This window comes from Vulpes vulpes, chromosome 13 (assembly GCF_048418805.1).
Source record: "Vulpes vulpes isolate BD-2025 chromosome 13, VulVul3, whole genome shotgun sequence".
Taxonomy (NCBI): domain Eukaryota; kingdom Metazoa; phylum Chordata; class Mammalia; order Carnivora; family Canidae; genus Vulpes; species Vulpes vulpes.
In genome coordinates this window covers 35,768,619-35,786,740 of record NC_132792.1, presented here as the reverse complement: position 1 = coordinate 35,786,740, position 18,122 = coordinate 35,768,619, and the positions used below count along the sequence as shown (strand labels likewise).

At 34.6% G+C, this 18,122-nt stretch overlaps 1 protein-coding gene and 1 non-coding gene across 25 annotated transcripts in view; one reads left to right on the top strand and one right to left on the bottom strand.

Moving 5' to 3' along the window:
• The window catches only part of VPS13B (vacuolar protein sorting 13 homolog B), a 727,825-nt gene that overhangs the window by 293,764 nt on the left and 415,939 nt on the right, over window positions 1–18,122 (top strand). For 13 of the 24 annotated variants that reach the window (XR_011996559.1, XM_072734207.1, XM_072734206.1 and 10 more), the window contains 2 exons: window positions 8,356–8,465; window positions 14,353–14,500. Coding sequence is in view for 19 of the 24 variants with exons in the window: in XM_072734207.1 (XP_072590308.1) it covers window positions 8,356–8,465; window positions 14,353–14,500 (258 nt within the window). In the remaining 5 variants the exon portion in view is untranslated. The remainder of the gene's footprint in view (window positions 1–8,355; window positions 8,466–14,352; window positions 14,501–18,122) is intronic. The other 11 variants (XR_011996560.1, XM_072734208.1, XM_072734211.1 and 8 more) reach the window with 2 other exon arrangements.
• Window positions 9,428–9,533, bottom strand: LOC112917173 (U6 spliceosomal RNA). Its single transcript, XR_003234429.1, has one exon. It is a non-coding gene; the product is annotated as a U6 spliceosomal RNA (small nuclear RNA).

Sequence of the window (18,122 nt, the reverse complement as noted above, 5' to 3'; positions counted from 1 at the left end):
AGGGAGCCTGCTTCTCCCTCTGTCTGTGTCTCTGCCTTTCTCTCTGTGTCTCTCATGATAAATAAATAAAATCTTAAAAAAAAAAGAATAATAGTACCTATTTTATGCCCATAAACAACATGCCTCTTCTTCTGTCATGTTATTAGTATAGTTGTATCTGGTTTTTCCTTCCCCTCCTTCTTTATTTTTAAATTTTTACTATTGATTATATTGGGTGTTATTCTGATGTTGGCAAATTGAACACCAATAAAAAAATAAATTTATTATTAAAATAAAAAAATAAATTTTTACTATTGAAGTAGAATTGACATACACTTATTTACTGGCGTATAACATAGTGGTTCAATTGTGTACATTGCTTACCATGTTAAGTGTAGTTGCTATCTGTCACCATATAGCATTACTAAAATAATATTGACTATATTGTCTATGCTTTATGTTCTTTGTTTTTATTCTGTAGTTGAGCTGGGTCAAGTTCTTTATTTCAATGGAGTGTGACATAGGTTTCACATTTTTTTATGAGCAGGATCACAATTTTTGTTTCAGTATGGTTTGTGATTTTTCTCTCAGTTCTTATCTGTGCTCAGACCTAACATGCCTTGTTCGCTTGTTCTTAGAGGGGGATCTGTCTTAGTTCCACTTTTCTTCTCCTAGTCACAGATAGCCCTGGTTGGTGCTCATTGGAAAGTTCGGAATGATGGTGGGATTTCTCTTAGTTCTCCTTCTTTGCTCTCAGAAGTCATCAGACTCCATGCACCTGCTGTTGGTAGGGTCTTCCTCATTTCTTCAGTCGTATGCTATGCCATTCTCATGAGTATTTGGTGGAGGTTTGTTGAAAAGAGATGCCAGGTAGGTACATTCCTATTGTGTCTATTATTCTCAGAGATTCTACATTGTCATGCCAGTCCCCAAACTGGTCTTTAACATTTGTTAAAATTTCTCTTGTTTTTTTTCTTAATAACTTGTTTCTCCTCCTACTGCTACACCAAGAATGAAAGCCACTATTCATTCCTTCCTGCCTATGACTGGCCTTTCATTTTTATTTTTGTTCATGAGATTTCTTTGCAAACACTGCTATCTGATGAATGTTGAAAAGCTTTAATAGGTTGGTTATATGGCTTATTTTGTTATGATGGGATAGAGTTCTCTTGTGATTTTCTATATCCTAGGGGAAGGCTTGGTAATTGTTAATTAAGTAACATGAGCTACCATAACTTACATACCTTAGAGTCTTATGATTCAGTTGTACTAAACTTGACAATTACCTTGAATAAAGTTACCAGTAGTTGGCAGCTCAACCCTGCCCTGTCATTTCTTGCCTGTGATTACTCTATCTTGCCTTTATTCTCCACCCATAGTTTTGATTCTTTTTTATTTATTTAAACTGACCAAAATTCATGAAATTATTCTTAAAAAAAGAGTAGCAAATAATTTCTTAAGAGATATACAAATCTAAAATATCCTTACTTTACTATAGCTACATAATAGAAAAATAGTGAGTTTTAGCCACTGAAGCTTAGATGAACATGAATATGTTTATGTTTTTTATCTCATTCATTGGTTTAACATAAGATACAGGATGCTTGTCCCCTTTTATACCTTGATATTTTACAAGACCATCTTATTGGCCAACAAAGTTTTATAGCTAACAAGCATGTATGTTTAATTATAATCCTTTGCACTTTTGTTCTGTCACTCTTTTTTCATTCTAATTCTTCAGTTTAGGATGTAACTGAAATGACAGTTGGTGCCTTAGTTTAACTAATTTGTGCAGCCTGAGTGGAATGTGCGTAAGTGAGTCATTTTGGCAGTGAGCAGAGAAGTAAAGCACACTTTTCTCATTAGTTGTCTCCCAGGCTAAAATTAAACAGAATAATATATTGTCAAATTTTAGTGATTTATGGGGGATCTGTTCTGAATAATCTCAAGATTAGACTAGTTGTCTACGTATGTCAGAACATGTGTGTTATTTTTAAAGGCGAGGTCTTGTAAATTGAGCATAATATGAAAATATCCCTTTAAATTTAAAAGAACTTTATTTCTAAATTTCAACTAAATTGATATTAAGTTAATAGATAATTCTCTTTTATCACCTGCTTAACATTCGCAGGCTGGCTATTATGTCATTCAGTCATCTCTGACATAATGTAATCAAATAGCTTTTATGAACATTTGTTGGTCAATAAAATAGAGTTTTAAGGTTAGTTTTCAAATCACAGTATTTTGGTGCATTTGTTTTCGTTTTCCTTTCTCTAAAACTTCAATTAAAAAGGAATGCTACTGGGGATCCCTGGGTGGCTCAGCAGTTTGGTGCCTGCCTTTGGCCCAGGGTGCGGTCCTGGAGTCCTGGGATCGAGTCCCGTGTCGGGCTCCTGGCATGCAGCCTGCTTCTCCCTCTGCCTGTGTCTCTGCCTCTCTCTCTCTTTCTCTCTCTCTCTCTCTCTCTCTGTCTCTCTCTCTGTGTGTCTATCATGAATGAATGAATGAATGAATGAATGAATGAATGAATAAATAAATAAATAAATTTAAAAAGAAAAAGGAATGCTACTAACTCAATGAGAAAGCTTTTAAAAAAAATTTCTCAGTACATTTAATTTTTGGTGCATCTGAAAAGACTTTTAAAATAACTTGCCCACTTTGGAGAATGTCTAATTTTTGAATTTACTTTGGTTCTTTGAAGTTCACATACTATTAAATTTATAAACTTCTCTGTTTATATAGGGTTTGTGGGTGTATTTTTCATCATAATTTTTTTTTTTTTAATAATTTTTTTTTTAATTTTTATTTATTTATGATAGTCACAGAGAGAGAGAGAGAGAGGCAGAGACACAGGCAGAGGGAGAAGCAGGCTCCATGCACCGGGAGCCTGATGTGGGATTCGATCCCGGGTCTCCAGGATCGCGCCCTGGGCCAAAGGCAGGCGCCAAACCGCTGCGCCACCCAGGGATCCCCTTCATCATAATTTTTTAAAAGTTTGTGTTTATCCTGAGAACATGTATGTAATGAGTTGTGTCTGCATGGCTATGGAAAAGGATGAGATTTCTTTGTCTTTGCATCTCCTGATAGAATCTCTGTGATTTGTACAATACATAGTAGTTAATACTAATAAATAATAGAAATGATTTGTTTAATAAAATATATTTGTGTTTTTTAAAAGTTTTTAATTTTCAGTTAGTTAACATGTAGTTTAATATTAGTTTCAAGTGTACAATTTAGTGTTTCAGCAATTCCATACATCACCCGGTGCTCATCACAGGTGCACCCCCTTAATCCCTACTTTCTATTTCACGCATCCCTCCACCCACTTCCCCTGTGGTAACCATCAGTTTGTTCTCTGTAGGTAGGAGTTTGTTTCTTTTTTCCTTTATATTTATTTGTGTCTTAAATTCTACCTGTGGGTTTAATCGTATGGTGTTTGTCATTCTCTGATGTATTTCACTTAGCATAATAATATCTAGCAAATGGCAAGATTTCATTCCTTTTTATGGCTGAGTAATATTCCATTGTGTGTGTGTGTGTGTGTGTGTGCGCGTGCGCGCACGCGCGCGTGCGCATCACATCTTTTTTATCCATTCATCAGTCAGTGGACATTTGGGTTGTTCCATAATTTGGCTGTTGTAGATACTTCTGCTATACATATCAAAATGCCTGTATCCCTTCAAATTAGTACTCTTGTGTTGTTTGAGTAAATAACTAGTTGGCAGTGGCTGGATCATAGGATGGTTCATTCTATTTTTAACTTTTTGAGGATCCTCCATACTGTTTTCCAGAGTGGCTGGATCAGTTTGCATTCCCACCAACAGTTCCAGAAGATTCCCCTTTCTCCACATCCTGGCCAACACCTATTATTTCTTGTGTTGATGATTCTAGCTTTTCTCACAAGTGTCAAGTGATACCTCATTGTAGTTTTGAGATGCATTTATTTTTAATTATACATTTTGACTTTATTGGGCTTCTTGAGTTTGAGGCTTACTGTCTTCCAACAATTTTGTAAAATTCTCAACTGTTTTTAGCAATATTGCCTCTTCCCCATTTTTTGGTATCTCCCTCTGGAATCTAACATATGTTTAGTTTTCTTAGTCCTCATATTTCTTAACCTCATTTTATTTTTTTTATAAGATTTTATTTATTTATTCAGAGACACAGAGAGAGAGAGACCGGCAGAGACACACAGGCAGAGGGAGGAAAGGCTCCATGCAGGGAGCCCGACGTGGGACTCAATCCCAGGTCTCCAGGATCACACCCCAGGCTGCAGGCGGCGCCAAACCACTGTGCCACCTGGGCTGCCCTTAACCTCATTTTAACAATCTTCTTTCACTTTTCTCTTTCAAATGCATTCTAAATGAGCTCATGTGCTTCTTCCACTTCACTTTTTTTTCTCTTCAACTATAGTTAATCTGCTATTTAACCTGCCCAGTGAGTTTATTTACATCAAGAACTGTCATTTTATAATTGCCATTTTCCTTTAAAATACGTACTTTCTGTGGGATCCCTGGGTGGCTCAGCGGTTTAGTGCCAGCCTTTGGCCCAGGGCTTGATTCCTGGGATCGAATACCACATCAGGCTCCTTGCCTGCTTCTCCCTCTGCCTGTGTCTCTGCGCCCCCTCCCCCGCCCCCGTCTCTCTCTCTTCTCTCTCTTGTGTCTCACATGAATAAATGAATAAAATCTTTTAATATATATATTATTTTAATATATATGTATATATATTCTTTCCCAATACTTTCTCATTGTTTGATAATCTGCAGGATACCATACTTTTGCATTTTAAACATTTTATACCTAGGTGTTTGTTTTCTATATTTGAATATTTCCAGTATTTGAAAAGTCTGAATTTGTTGTTGATTTTTCTGACTGTCTCTCACAGTGGCTTGCTTTTGTAGTGCTTGCTAATTTTTTGTTAAGAGAACCATTCACAGATCATAATTTTTGATAGTTACATGACAGTGAATTGGAAACTTTTCAAACAGAAAATTTTATTCTGCTAGTGGCCAGAGAGATAAACCTCAACAAGAAAATCTAAGGCTTATCTACCTCTGTTTTTTCTTGGCCACAGTTTGAGATTCCTAATTATATTCTCCATCATGGCAGTTGTTTTTTATATTCCCTATTTAAGAGGTAACATATCTCACATCTTTTCAATAATTATTTTGATGTTTACTCCCATATTTTTAAATAATATGACTTTTCTTGCTCTTTCTTGATCTTTGACTTTAGAGCAAAAATTATTGATGTCTTACTGTGCAAAATGATATTTGGCTAACTTTCAGTCTCTCTTGTTCACATCATACATTCCTGTTACATATACCTACTCTCAAAATTGTTATTATCATGTTTGATTAATCAATGAATGTATTTTTTCAGAATTTACATATCTTTGTCTATAAATATTCATGGTACAGTCATGTTGTATCTTATGATTAGTTATCATTTCTGTTATAGCATGTGTTTTTCCTGTATTTAATAATTGTTTTATCACTGTTCTGAGGGCACTGGGGTGGTTCAGTCAATTAAAGGTTTGACTCTTGATATTGGCTCAGGTCATGATCTCAGTTCAGGGTCATCAGATCGAGCCCTGCATCCTGCTCTGTGCTGAGCAAGGAGCCTGCTTGGGATTCTGGTTCTCCCTCTCCTTCTGCCCCTCCCTATGTTCTCTCCCTCAAAGTAAATAATAAATATACTTTAAATATTATTATTACATTTTTCACATACTTGTCACTAATTCAGTATTGTCATTTGGGGCATTCCTGTCACTCTCCTCCTGTGTTGGATCTTTCATCTCCTAGACCCTACATTCTTCTATCTTGTTTTGCAATTGCTTTTTGTGGAACACATTTCTTGTTGTTAAACATATGTTATTTGTGGTATCTTTAATATTCATGTGATATTTATTATAAAACAAATTATATTACAGTGAGCTTATCTGACAAGAAACACTTCATAGTAATTTAAATCTGACTGTAATTTCATTTCTTTATATGTAATTTAGAAAAGTCTGAACTTTAAGATTGAATTATTTATTCTTGAATTTAAAATTTTAAAGCTCTTCATTTAAATGTATACAGTTTCTTTAAAATTAAGATTTTAATTTTTATGCTTTCTATTACAGGAAAGAATAAATATGTTAAGTTGTATTTTCTAATTGACTTCAGTTATGACTCCCCTTTTCCAATTATCCTGTGTTTAGTTTCTCCTAGTCAATCCTTCTTGATATGTATTTGACTTAATCATTGCTCAGCAGCACATCCATTAGTAAATGGAAGTGGGCAGGATTGCAGCAGAATGCTGCCCCAAATCTATACTGAATCTGGGTCCCTGGGAAAAGAAGAACTGAAAGGTGAAATAGGAATACTCATGACAATTTTTACTTGTTTGAAAATTATGTGCAAAAATTTAAAATGGGGGTATTTCTCTTGCTTACTTCCCTACATCTTCCTGTCTTTTATCTCTGGTAGTTTACTTTTCATAGGAGTTGGTACTAACAGTAATTGTTTAGATAATCTGCAGTGTTATAGAACCAGATTTTTGCACCTAACCTGAGAACCTATCTACCTTTTATTATGACTCTCTACCCCTACCATGTGGCCATTACTTTTCTAGAAACTGGAGATATAGTTGAGAGCAAAACTGATGAATACCTCTTATTTGATATCCCATGTCACAGTAGAGCTAATAATATTTTATCAGAAAGTATATGTAGAGATGCAGAAATGTATTTATGAATGCACATAACCTGCACGTAAATTAAGAGTGGGATGTTACGCTTTAGTTAAGTCCTATGTGATTGCTTTTTATCAGAGAGGGACTAAAATACTTTCCTAGGATCAAATTTCAACTTCAGCTTTATGTTTTATGTCAGAATGCTAGCCTGTGTTTCATTTAGGCAGATGTCTCTCTGGCTTCTGAACACTTAAAGCTGTAATTTGCAGTGATTTATTGAGTGGTTGTAATAATCCTTCCTTTAACATCATGAATTAAGTTTGTAATATAAACAGAAAAAGAAGATAATATTCTATTCTCATGACTGATATGGAAATTGCTCTTTGCCTAAAAAATAAAGCATATTATTAAAGACAAATTCACTTTTTTTAAAAATTTTTTAAAGATTTATTTATTTATTTATTCATGAGAGACACACAGAGAGAGGCAGAGACATAGGCAGAGGGAAAAGCCGGCTCCTTCCTAACCTGATGCGGGCCTCGATACTGGAACCCCGGAATCACAACTTGAGCCAAAGACAGATGCTCAACCACTGAGCCACCTAGGTTTCCCAAATTCACTTAAAAAAAAAAATATTTAAATGCAATTTAGTTAACAATGTATTATTAGTTTCAGGGGTGGAATTTAGTGATTCATCAGTTGCATATAATACCCAGTGCTCATTGCATCAAATGCCCATTACCCAGTTACCCCATTCCCTTAGACTTTCCCTTCGAGCAATCCTCAGTTTGTTTCCAATAGTTAAGAGTTTATGGTTTGCCTCCCTCTCTGCTTTTGTCTTATTTTATTTTTCTTTCTCTTGCCCTATGTTCATCTGTTTTGTTTCTTAAATTACACATGAGTGAAATCATGTGGTAGACTAATTCACTTTTGATGAGATATAATTCTTTTTCCATAAAATTCATTATTTTTAAAGTGCATAATTTAATGGTTTTCTAGTATATTTACAAGGTTGTGCAACAATCACCATTTTCTAATTCTGGAACATTTTAATCACTCCCCAAAGAACTGCATATCTATTAGCAGTTACTTTCCATTCTTTCCTCCCCCCAAACACTGGCATCCACTAATCCCACCTTTTTTTGTCTATGGTTTTTGCCTGTTCTAACGATTTCATTTAAGTGGAATCATGCAATGTGTGGTTTTCTGTGACTGGCTTCTTTCACTTAGCATGTATTCAAGGTAGTATAGCATGAATCAATACTTGGTTCCTTGAGATAAACAAGTAATTTTCCATTATATGGCTATATCATATTTTGCTTATCCATTCAACGATTCCTGGACATCTGTGTCATTTCCATCTTTGGGCTATTATGAATACTGCTTTGAAAAGTTGGGTACAAAGTTTTGAGTGGAGTGATTTTAGTTCTCTTGGTACATACCTAGGAATAAAATTGTTGGGCCATATTACATCTGTATATTTTGCCTCTTGAAGAAATGCCAAAGTGTTTTTGAAAGTATTTGTACCATTTTATGCTCCCACCAGCAGTATATGAGAACTCAAATTCCTCCACATCTTTGTCAGCACTTGTTAATTTGTCTTTTTATTATAGCTGTCCTACTTGGAGTGAAGTGATATAAAGCTTGCTATTTTTTTAATGAGGAATTAAAACTATTTTAAAATCTTGATTTTTAGGTGCCGTGCTTCTTTGTAGTGTACAAGGAGTAGCAGTTAATATTGACCCAGTCTTATATAACTGGCTTGTTTATCAGCCTCAGAAACGAACCAGTAGACATATGCAGCAGGTGAGAAATTTTTATAATTCTCTTAATGAACAAATCTTTTTTCAGTATTTGTTAGAGTTATATACATAGTGTGCATTGATTTTTTTTAATGGATGTTCCACAAGTCCTTTGTCCTCTGCTCTACCTGTTTCAAATAATGTATTACTTCATTTCTAGACAGAAAATTATAGCTCATATAGAGTTTCATTGACCATTGAGATGAATTTCTAAGCAATTGCTGGTAAAGCAGAAACACTGGAGAGACTAGATTAGGTAGTCCTATTTTACTGACCTCTTTTTCCTCATGGTGCCTAGATGTGTATTCTGAGTGTCTGATGCATGAGAATTGCATAGTAAATGTTAGCTATTGTTTTTATTATCTCTGTATTTCCTCTTCATCATTGGGTTTACTCAACAAGCATTCGTTGAGTGCCAAATCCCTGTATTGGGATAGTTGGTGTAAAAAGAGTTAGGATATATGCTTATTTAAAAGGGTATAAATAAAAAAAAATAGAAGGTTATAAATCACAAAGTAAAAAGTAGCTAATTATAGTTTCTGGAATGCTTAAATGGAATTCTTACAGATGGGTTTTATTATTCCCATTTTAAAAATGAAGAAACTGGGGCAGCCCGGTGGCTCAGTGGTTTGGCCACTGGTGTGATCCTGGAGACCTGGGATCGAGTCCCATGTCAGCTCCCAGTGTGGAGCCTGCTTCTCCCTCTGCCTGCGTCTCTGGTTCTCTCTTTCTCTGTGTCTCTCAGGAGGAAATAAATAAAATCTTAAAAATAAATAAATAAATAAATACGAAGAAACTGATGCTTATTGACATTTAACCTAACCTACCTTATTGTCACATGTAGTAAATGGCAGAACTAAATGTTTCTCAGGCCAAATATATGCTATCTTGCATTGAATTTTCCCATTGACTTAGTTGTAATTTTGTTATATTCTAATTGAAATAACTTTGCATCTTTTTTTTTTTTTTAATATGGAACATTTCATGAATTTCTCTGTCATCCTGCACAGGGGACTTGCTAATCTTCCCTTTATTGTTCCAATTTTAGTATATGGACTGCCAGTGTGAGCACTGCATCTTCATTTTTTTCAATTTAAATTCAATTAATAAACATATAATATATTACTGGTTTCAGAGGTGGAGGTCAGTCAATGATTCATGAATCTTAACACTCAGTGCTCATTACATCGCAGTACTACATCTTTTTTCTGAAGTAACTTAAAGCTAGTTGTTAGAAAAAATACACAATTTTATAATTACATAAGACAAAAATTGACAGAGATGCAGGCAGAGAGAGAAGCAGGTTCCCTGCAGGGAGCCCAATAGGGGACTCTATCCCCAAACCCGGGATCACACCTTTAGCCAGAGGCAGACCCTCAACCGCTGAGCCACCCAGCCATCCCAACTTATTTGTTATAAGTGGAAGTTTGTGCCTTTGATCCCATTTGCTCCACTGCTCCCATGAGTTTGTCTTTTTTTTTTTTTTTTTTTTAAGATTTTATTTGAGAGAGAGAGCGCACAAATGGGAGCTGAGCAGAGAGCCCAGGGTCCTGGGATTATGATGCCAGCCAAAGGCAGATTCCTAAGTGACTGAGCCACCCAGGAATCCTTCTTTTTTTTTCTTTCTTTCTTTTTTAAATATACCACATATGAGTGAAATCATGGTATTTTTCTTTTTCTAACTGATTTCACTTAGCCTAATTGCCTTATTAGGTCCATCCATGTTGTCACAAATGAGAAGACTTCCTTTTTTATGGCTGAATAATATCCCATTGTTTTGTAAATTCTCATTGGTTGTTTTATAAATGATGCAACTATGTCCCCATTACTAGAGATATTCCTGAAGGTCAAATCATATTCTAACAGCTCAAATAGATTATACATTCATTTGATTGATACCAGTCATCTTTAAAGGTTTTGATACTTACTTTTATTTTTATTATACTGTTTTATAACTATTTAAAATTAAGTATAAATATATATTTAAAAATATTTTTCTGGGGATCCCTGGGTGGCGCAGCGGTTTGGCGCCTGCCTTTGGCCCAGGGCGCGATCCTGGAGAACCGGGATCGAATCCCACGTCGGGCTCCCGGTGCATGGAGCCTGCTTCTCCCTCTGCCTGTGTCTCTGCCTCTCTCTCTCTCTGTGTGTGACTATCATAAATAAATAAAAATTTAAAAAAAAAAAATATTTTTCTAAGTTCAAAAATAATAGATTTATTTAAAAATAAAACTAACAGGGGATCCCTGGGTGGCCCAGCAGTTTAGTGCCTGCCTTTGGCCCAGGGCATGATCCTGGAGTCCTGGGATTGAGTCCCGCGTCGGGCTCCCTGTGTGGAGCCTGCTTCTCCCTCTGCCTGTGTCTCTGTCTGTCTCTCTCTCTCTGTCTGTCTCTCATGAGTAAATAAAATCTTTAAAAAAAGAAAAATTAAAAAAAAATAAAACTAACAAATGTCCATAATCCTACTCGTGCAGTTACAAATAATATTGGGATAAATATCCTCATAGCTAAATCTTTGCGTTTTTAAGTGTTCTCCTAGAATATATTTTTGAAAGTGTAATTAATAATTAAAGGCATGTGTTGGGGCACTTGAGTGGCTCAATTCATTAAGCATCTGCCTTTGACTCAGGTCATGATGTCAGGTTCCTGGGATTGAGTGCCACATAGGGGCTCCCTGCTCAGTGGGGAGTCTGCTTTTCCCTTTCTTCTGTCTCTCCCCCTACCTCTTTTCTCTCTCTCTCTCTTTCAAGTAAATAAAATCTTTAAAAAATAGGTAAGGGCATGTATTTTAGTGCATTTTGAGGCTTTTATTATATTATAGCTTACCTTCCAGAATTGGTAAGAGTTTACATTTTCACCAGCACTTCACAGTATTACTATTTTACTACAGTTTATCATATCTCAAAAATACACTTTTTAAAATATCCTTAACCTATTATTTTATTCTTATTTTTTTAACATTGGGTAATTGAGAGAATAGTATAATTGAGCCCTCTGTTCTTTTCACCTAGCTTTAATAATTAATCAACTCATGACTAATCGTCTTCACTTTTAAGACTCTAGTGGCTGAAAAATGCCAATATTCAGTAGTGGTGAAAATATAGAAAATGGATAAACTCATATACTACAGTTATGAGTGAAAGTTGGTAAGTTGACAGTATCCAGTAGAATTGAAAATGAGCATAATCTTTAACCCTCAAATCCCACTTTTTTGATAAAGATATACTCCTAACAACAACAACAAAAAAGATATACTCCTAACAGATATACTCATAGAACACTAAAGAGTCATTATAAGCCTCTTATTGCAGTATTTATTGCAATAATGTAAAATTGGAGACAACTTGAATGCGTGTAAGGAATGACTCTAAGGAAGTGGATAAAGTATGACATATTCACATGATAATTTATTAGTAGAAACTATGTGATAGGTCTTAATATGAATGTCTCAAGTTGTACTTAAAACAAAAACCAATTTCCCAAGGATATATGCAATATGAGAATATGTGTATTTTTCCAAAACTACTATTAGAAATAAATAAATGGTGAAATAAATGGTATGTATGAGTTGTATAAGTAAAGATAGTTGTAAAACATGAATTTCAAGGGTTATATCAGTATCATAATAGTGGTGATTCGGGGAGGAGTAGGCAGGTGGCTAGCAGTTGAAGGGATTTTAGCCCCATCTGTAACATTTCACTGGTCTCTTTAAAAAAAAAAAAAAGGAAATATGATAACAATGTAAACAGCCAGTAATTATTAGATATAATGGGAATGTGGATGTTGTTTTAATTCTTTATAATTTCATATATTTTTACATTTATTAAAGAGGAAGAATTTTATAGGAAGAACAGTAGAAGCTTTTAGGTATTTTGGAATCATGGGATATTGATGCATCAAGGATAGGAGAAATCTGAGGCTAGGACACAACTGATATTTGAGGGAATATCTGGTACCAGAAGGTGGAAGAATATTAGTAGAACAATGGAATGTTCCTAAAAATAAATATTGTTTACCTTGATATTTTTGACTGGGATAGCCCTATTTCCAGAAATGTGGAGGAAATCCAATCATCTTACTCTGTATTCAGTATCTCTTCATGCCTGACATTTAGTACCTATATTAGCAATCACTCAGCAAATATCTATGGAGAGTCTTTTGGACACCATTGTATGTATTTGGAATACAGTTCTGGAGAACTATCAGAGCCTGCTGTATTGTTAGGAAGGGTTTTGTTGGAGCTTGTAATGTATCCTTGCCTATGTGAAAATGCCCCCAGTTTCAGCCACCAAAACGAAGGATTTTTGTTTGTTTTTAGGTATTACTAGTATTATGGCTTTTATGAATCTCATCTTTCAGCTATTTTTCTTGAATTAAATATTATACTGTATAGAATATTATTATTCTCTAATATATTAATTTGAATCTGAACATGGTTGTAATTTTTTGGAATACTTAGTCATATTTCAGAATTATAAGTGATGGCCAAGAAATTCAAGGGATTATGGAATCACTAAATACTAGAACTGAAAGGGTTTTTTTTTTTTTTTTTTTTTTTTTTTTTTTTTTTGAAAGGGTTTTTTTTTAAGCAGACATCTCCACTCCCATAAATTATAGTTGAGGAATTTTAAATGCATCAAAACTTAGCAATATGTCGAACATTTCTCTTTTAAGTCTTAAATACTGTCTCCTATTTAGGTTTGTATAAATATTATCACTTTTACTAAATTCTTAATATGAAAATCAGGTACTGTGCATTATATTTCCCACAAATATATTTAATCTTTCCACTTTCTCATTATCACCTTTCTTGTTCTTTTACTCAGCCTAAGTAGCAACTTGTAAAATAATTTGCCCTTTTCCCCTTTATCTTATAACTTGATTGATTATATTACATAGTTAGATAATGTACCTGTGTTCTGATTGAAATGTTTATTTATAATCTAAGTAATATTAAATAAAATAAAGGTTGGGTGAGGCTTAAAGTTGGATCCTTAAAAGTGTGGTTGTTGTGCTGTTGAGAGTAACAATAGACTGCATTGCAGCTCAACCAGCCCCTCCAAAGTTACCATCTGATGCAGCTGTATTATAGTTATCATCTGTTGTTTCCCAAGCTTGCAATTTCCTTCTCAGTTTGTGGCTAAAACCCAACATTTGATGATTGTTTTCCACCCAGTTCAACATTGATCTTTGATCCTGCAGGAAACTTAAAAAATACCTTTTTTTTTGCCAAAAATCTGACAAGATTGTATTGGGCGTCATCAGCAGTAAGATCAGACTTTATTTCACTGAATAAAGATGAAACAGCTGCTTTATTGTCCAGTTCAGCACTCATGCATTCAATATAGGATCATAATGTTTTCCAGCTTTCTCTAACTATGGATACTTTTCTATGCTTTCTAAATATGCTGTGTGTATCACTTTGTCAGACAGAATACAGAGATTTTAGCAATTCTTTATTAAGTTGAACTGTAACATGTAATTAATCACTTTATGGAAATATGTCCTTAAAGATAATCTTTTTTATAAGGATAACTTTTTATTTTCTAGTAATTACAATTTTCAAATTTAATTGTAGTTTTGATTTGCCCTTACCATATTATCTTGATGCTTCTTACTGAAATTTTAAATTCCATATATTTTCAAGCTGTCTTAGTTTTCACACAGAATTGTAATTTCACACTGAAACTATCAAGTGTCCCTGTGTGAATCTGTGTGTATAAGAGAGACAGATGAAGATGCAGAGAAGGACCAAGGGAGCTACATATTGATTGATTGATTTAAAATAATAAAGCTTCAACACCACTTATGAGGGACTTTGCTCAGTATTGCCATGTTTACCCTTCACTGCTTAAAAAAGTAAATCAGAGTTTTCTTTTGCCTCTCTCTAGCAGCCTGTCATAGCTGTTCCTCTTGTTACACCAATTAGCAGAAAGAAAGAGGATGAGGTGTCTGTTGGAAGTGCACCCCTGGCAAAACAGCAATCATATCAGGCCTCTGAATATGCCAGCAGCCCTATAAAAACCAAAACAATAACAGGTATGTGTCAAGAATTCTAACAGGTCTGTGATTTTACCCTATCTCTAAGATAATAAGTTATCAAGTTATCCGGGCTACAGTTTCATGAATGCCAGCTAAAGAGACATGAGACTCCTGGAATGGAGAGAAAAAACTTTATTATCTTACAGCATTAGCAGTAACCAAGAGTATTAACATTTTCTTGTGTTCCTGACCTAAGCCTAATTCCCACAGAGTTGCATCAGGAAGATCAGATGATACCTATACACAATAATGGATTATGTACGAGGAGAGGAACCCTCAATTTAGGGAACCTGAACTTTTTGTAATTGGTGAAGGCATGCCTGCCATTTTCCCTGGAGTGAGGCACTATTTGCAACTTGCAAGGCCGTAAGCAAACTTGCCCTTTGCTCAAAAGGAGGACAATGTCTCTGTCTTTAGAGGCTATATGCTATACAGATATCCTTGAAAACACAACTGGGCACAAAGGCACTCACTGCCTCTACTTTTAAGAATTGCAAAAACACTAGAGACCCATAGAGAACTTTCTACCAATAGTGGGTTTGTTCTTAAAGTGAATTCTTGGAAGACACAAAATATCTCAATTTTCTCCCTCTCCCTTCTCTCACTTTCTCAGCTAGATTATCTCTGCAAATATAGAACATAAATATTTTTCCATTTACTAAAGAATCATGTGATAAAAGTTAATTTAATCTTGTAGGCATATTAACTACATAACCTGACTTCCTACTTACTATTTAGTCCTGTTCTTTAAAACTTGATAATTGATTTAAAGTCATTGTTAAGGATGAATATAGGTGATAGAAAAGATAAATATAAGTGAGGGAAAATGCTTAAGATTTAAATGAAATTACATGACACAGGGTTATATAGAAACTATGATCATAGGGCAGCCCTGGTGGCGCAGCAGTTTAGCGACACCTGAGGCCCAGGTTGTGATCCTTGGAGACCCGGGATCGAGTCCCACGTCCAGCTCCCTGCATGGAGCCTGCTTCTCCCTCTGCCTGTGTCTCTGCCTCTCTTTCTCTCTCTCTCTGTATGTCTCTCATGAATAAATGAATAAAATCTTTAAAAAAAAAAAGAAACTATGACCATAGATATTTATTCTTTATGATTTGTGTATCTTTTTGAATGTTCACTATTTTTACTTTTCTAGAGGCCTTGGTGATAGTGCTGTCTTGAGAATGCTCTGTACTAACCATTTTCTTTACTTAGGATTAAGTTTCAAAAAATTTTGTTCTATTTTTAAGTAGAGTACTGTTCCTGTTTCAATTTTAATTTAAAAAATGTTTTATGAGTCCTTTGTATCTACTTCTAAATGAAGTTATCACTGTTTTACTCATTATTTATGTTGCATCTCATAAATGGTAACAAATTCGGTAGTGCATTCGTAGCCTTTACACATTTGTTTGTTTTTTACTATTACCATTATAACCTTTAAATTGTCTAGTTCAGTTAGTGTTAAGTATATTCACATTATTATGAAATACACATTTAAATATTCCAAGTGAATTTTACAGTGGAGAAGTGTCAGTGTTAATTTATGCCTAAATTCTTATTAAAATTAGTTTTTATATTTTCAGCTTAAATGCCAGTCTTGATCTTAAGTTCATTCCCAACAATTAGGTAGTATTTTTGGCACATGAAAGACAAAGCTTGGTGATACCTCACTGGACTTGATTTTGCTTTGTGTTTATTCAACAAGAAGCAGACATCTTCCTCTCCAATCACAATTAACCAGTGTTAAATAGCTGTCTACAGGGAGAACATATGTTTGGTGGTTGGAAATGTGTTGACAGCAGAACAACACTATTTCAGTGATTCAGGCACATTGAGTAGGCCAAGCCAGAATAAAAGCATGTATCACATGAAGATAATATATTATCCAGAATTCTAAATAATCTCCTAGGGAGTCTATTTTTGAAAACAAGGAAGCTCCTAAAAGCTATGACAGCTGTTTACCTTATGTTTTGGAAATGTTATGAAAATTAATTTGGAATTCTTGATGAAATGTCTGTAATGGACATGAAAACTTTTAAAAGCAAGATGCTCCATAAATGATAGCTCTTTAAAAATAGTAGCTATTTTTATCTTACATGTTTATACATTACTTCCCAAGTCCAAAGCACTGTAAGTACATGGTTAAAATAATAGAAGTCTTTTCAATTTGTCTTCTTAAATATTATACTAAGATAATAATAAATTAAGTTGTGATAATTAATGATGTAAATTTTAGTAGATAAAACCACAATGAACTTTAGCCTCTGACCATGAAGGTGTAATAGGGTCTAGACTTATGTTCCTGCTATTAATAACAAAGAAACTTGTCCAAATATATGGGAGAAAAAAAAGTTTCTAGACATCGGACACTAGGCAGTACAGGACTGTGATTCGTCATAGAAAGGAAACGAAACTGTTGACCCTAGGATTGGCCTGGCTTTCTGGCCAAAGGCACATTCCAGACCACAGAATGGGTGCAATATATTAAGCTGAGCTCAGGTGTCTTGCTGAATTGAAGTTTAGGGAGGTAGAGTGACTGAAGTCATAGGTGGTGGAGATGACTGCAAATCATGGCATAAAATTCTAGAAAGAGAAAGCTGTATAGCCAAAGAGCTCCAGAAATCAGCAATAGTGTTCTCATTGAGTTTGCTAAATAGTAAGACACACATGCATAGGATGAGACTCTAATGGTTGGGCAAAGGTTGTCCTAGGAACTTTGATCTGAATGTTCTGAGAGCTCACACAAGGTTGGAAGGCATTCAGGTTCCTATTGTCATAGTATACAATCCTATTGATTATTCAGAACATTCAATAGAGATCTCAGAAAAGCCATGCCTCTGTAGTGGAGCTAATGATAAAAAAAATGTAAAGGCTGCCTTAGACTCACCTTAAACAAGTTTTAAAAAGCCTCTAAAACAGCAAAAAACAATGAGTAAGTTAAATGCTGGCAAAATGAAGCCCAACACTATTAAGAATATAAGAAGATCCAGACATGTAACAACTTAAAATCACAGTGTCAAGCATTCGATCAAAAACCAATAGAAATGCAAAGAAGTAGGAATCTTTGACCAAGAGAAAAATAAGCCAATAGAAATAAACTTAAGAAATGGGGTAAATGATAGAATTAGATATTTAAGGAAAGATTAGTACATTTGGAAAGGAAATGGAAGATATAATATAGAACTAAACCCAACTCTAGAGTTGAAAAATATACATGAAGGGAGAAAGAGCCTGGTTAGAATTAGCACTAGACCAGACATTGCAGAAGAAGAAATTGACCTTGAAGACCTAGCAATAGAAACTTGCCAAAATGAAGCACAAAAGGAATAAATAGGAAAAAAAAGTGTATAGAATGTTAGTGGACTGTGGGATGGCAATTAATTTGGGTAGTCAGAGTAGATATCATGGAAAGTTTGACTAGATACTTGAAGCCAACAAAGGAGGGAGCCATACAGATACATTTAGAAAAATCATATGGGATTATATATGTATCTTGGAATAAATTTACCAATCCAACCCCTCATTTTATAATTATGGAGATTGATTCATAAAGAGGTCAAGCAACTTATCCAAGTTAAAAAATATGTAGTGAAAAAAAATTTTGTGAGACTTCTTTTTAAAG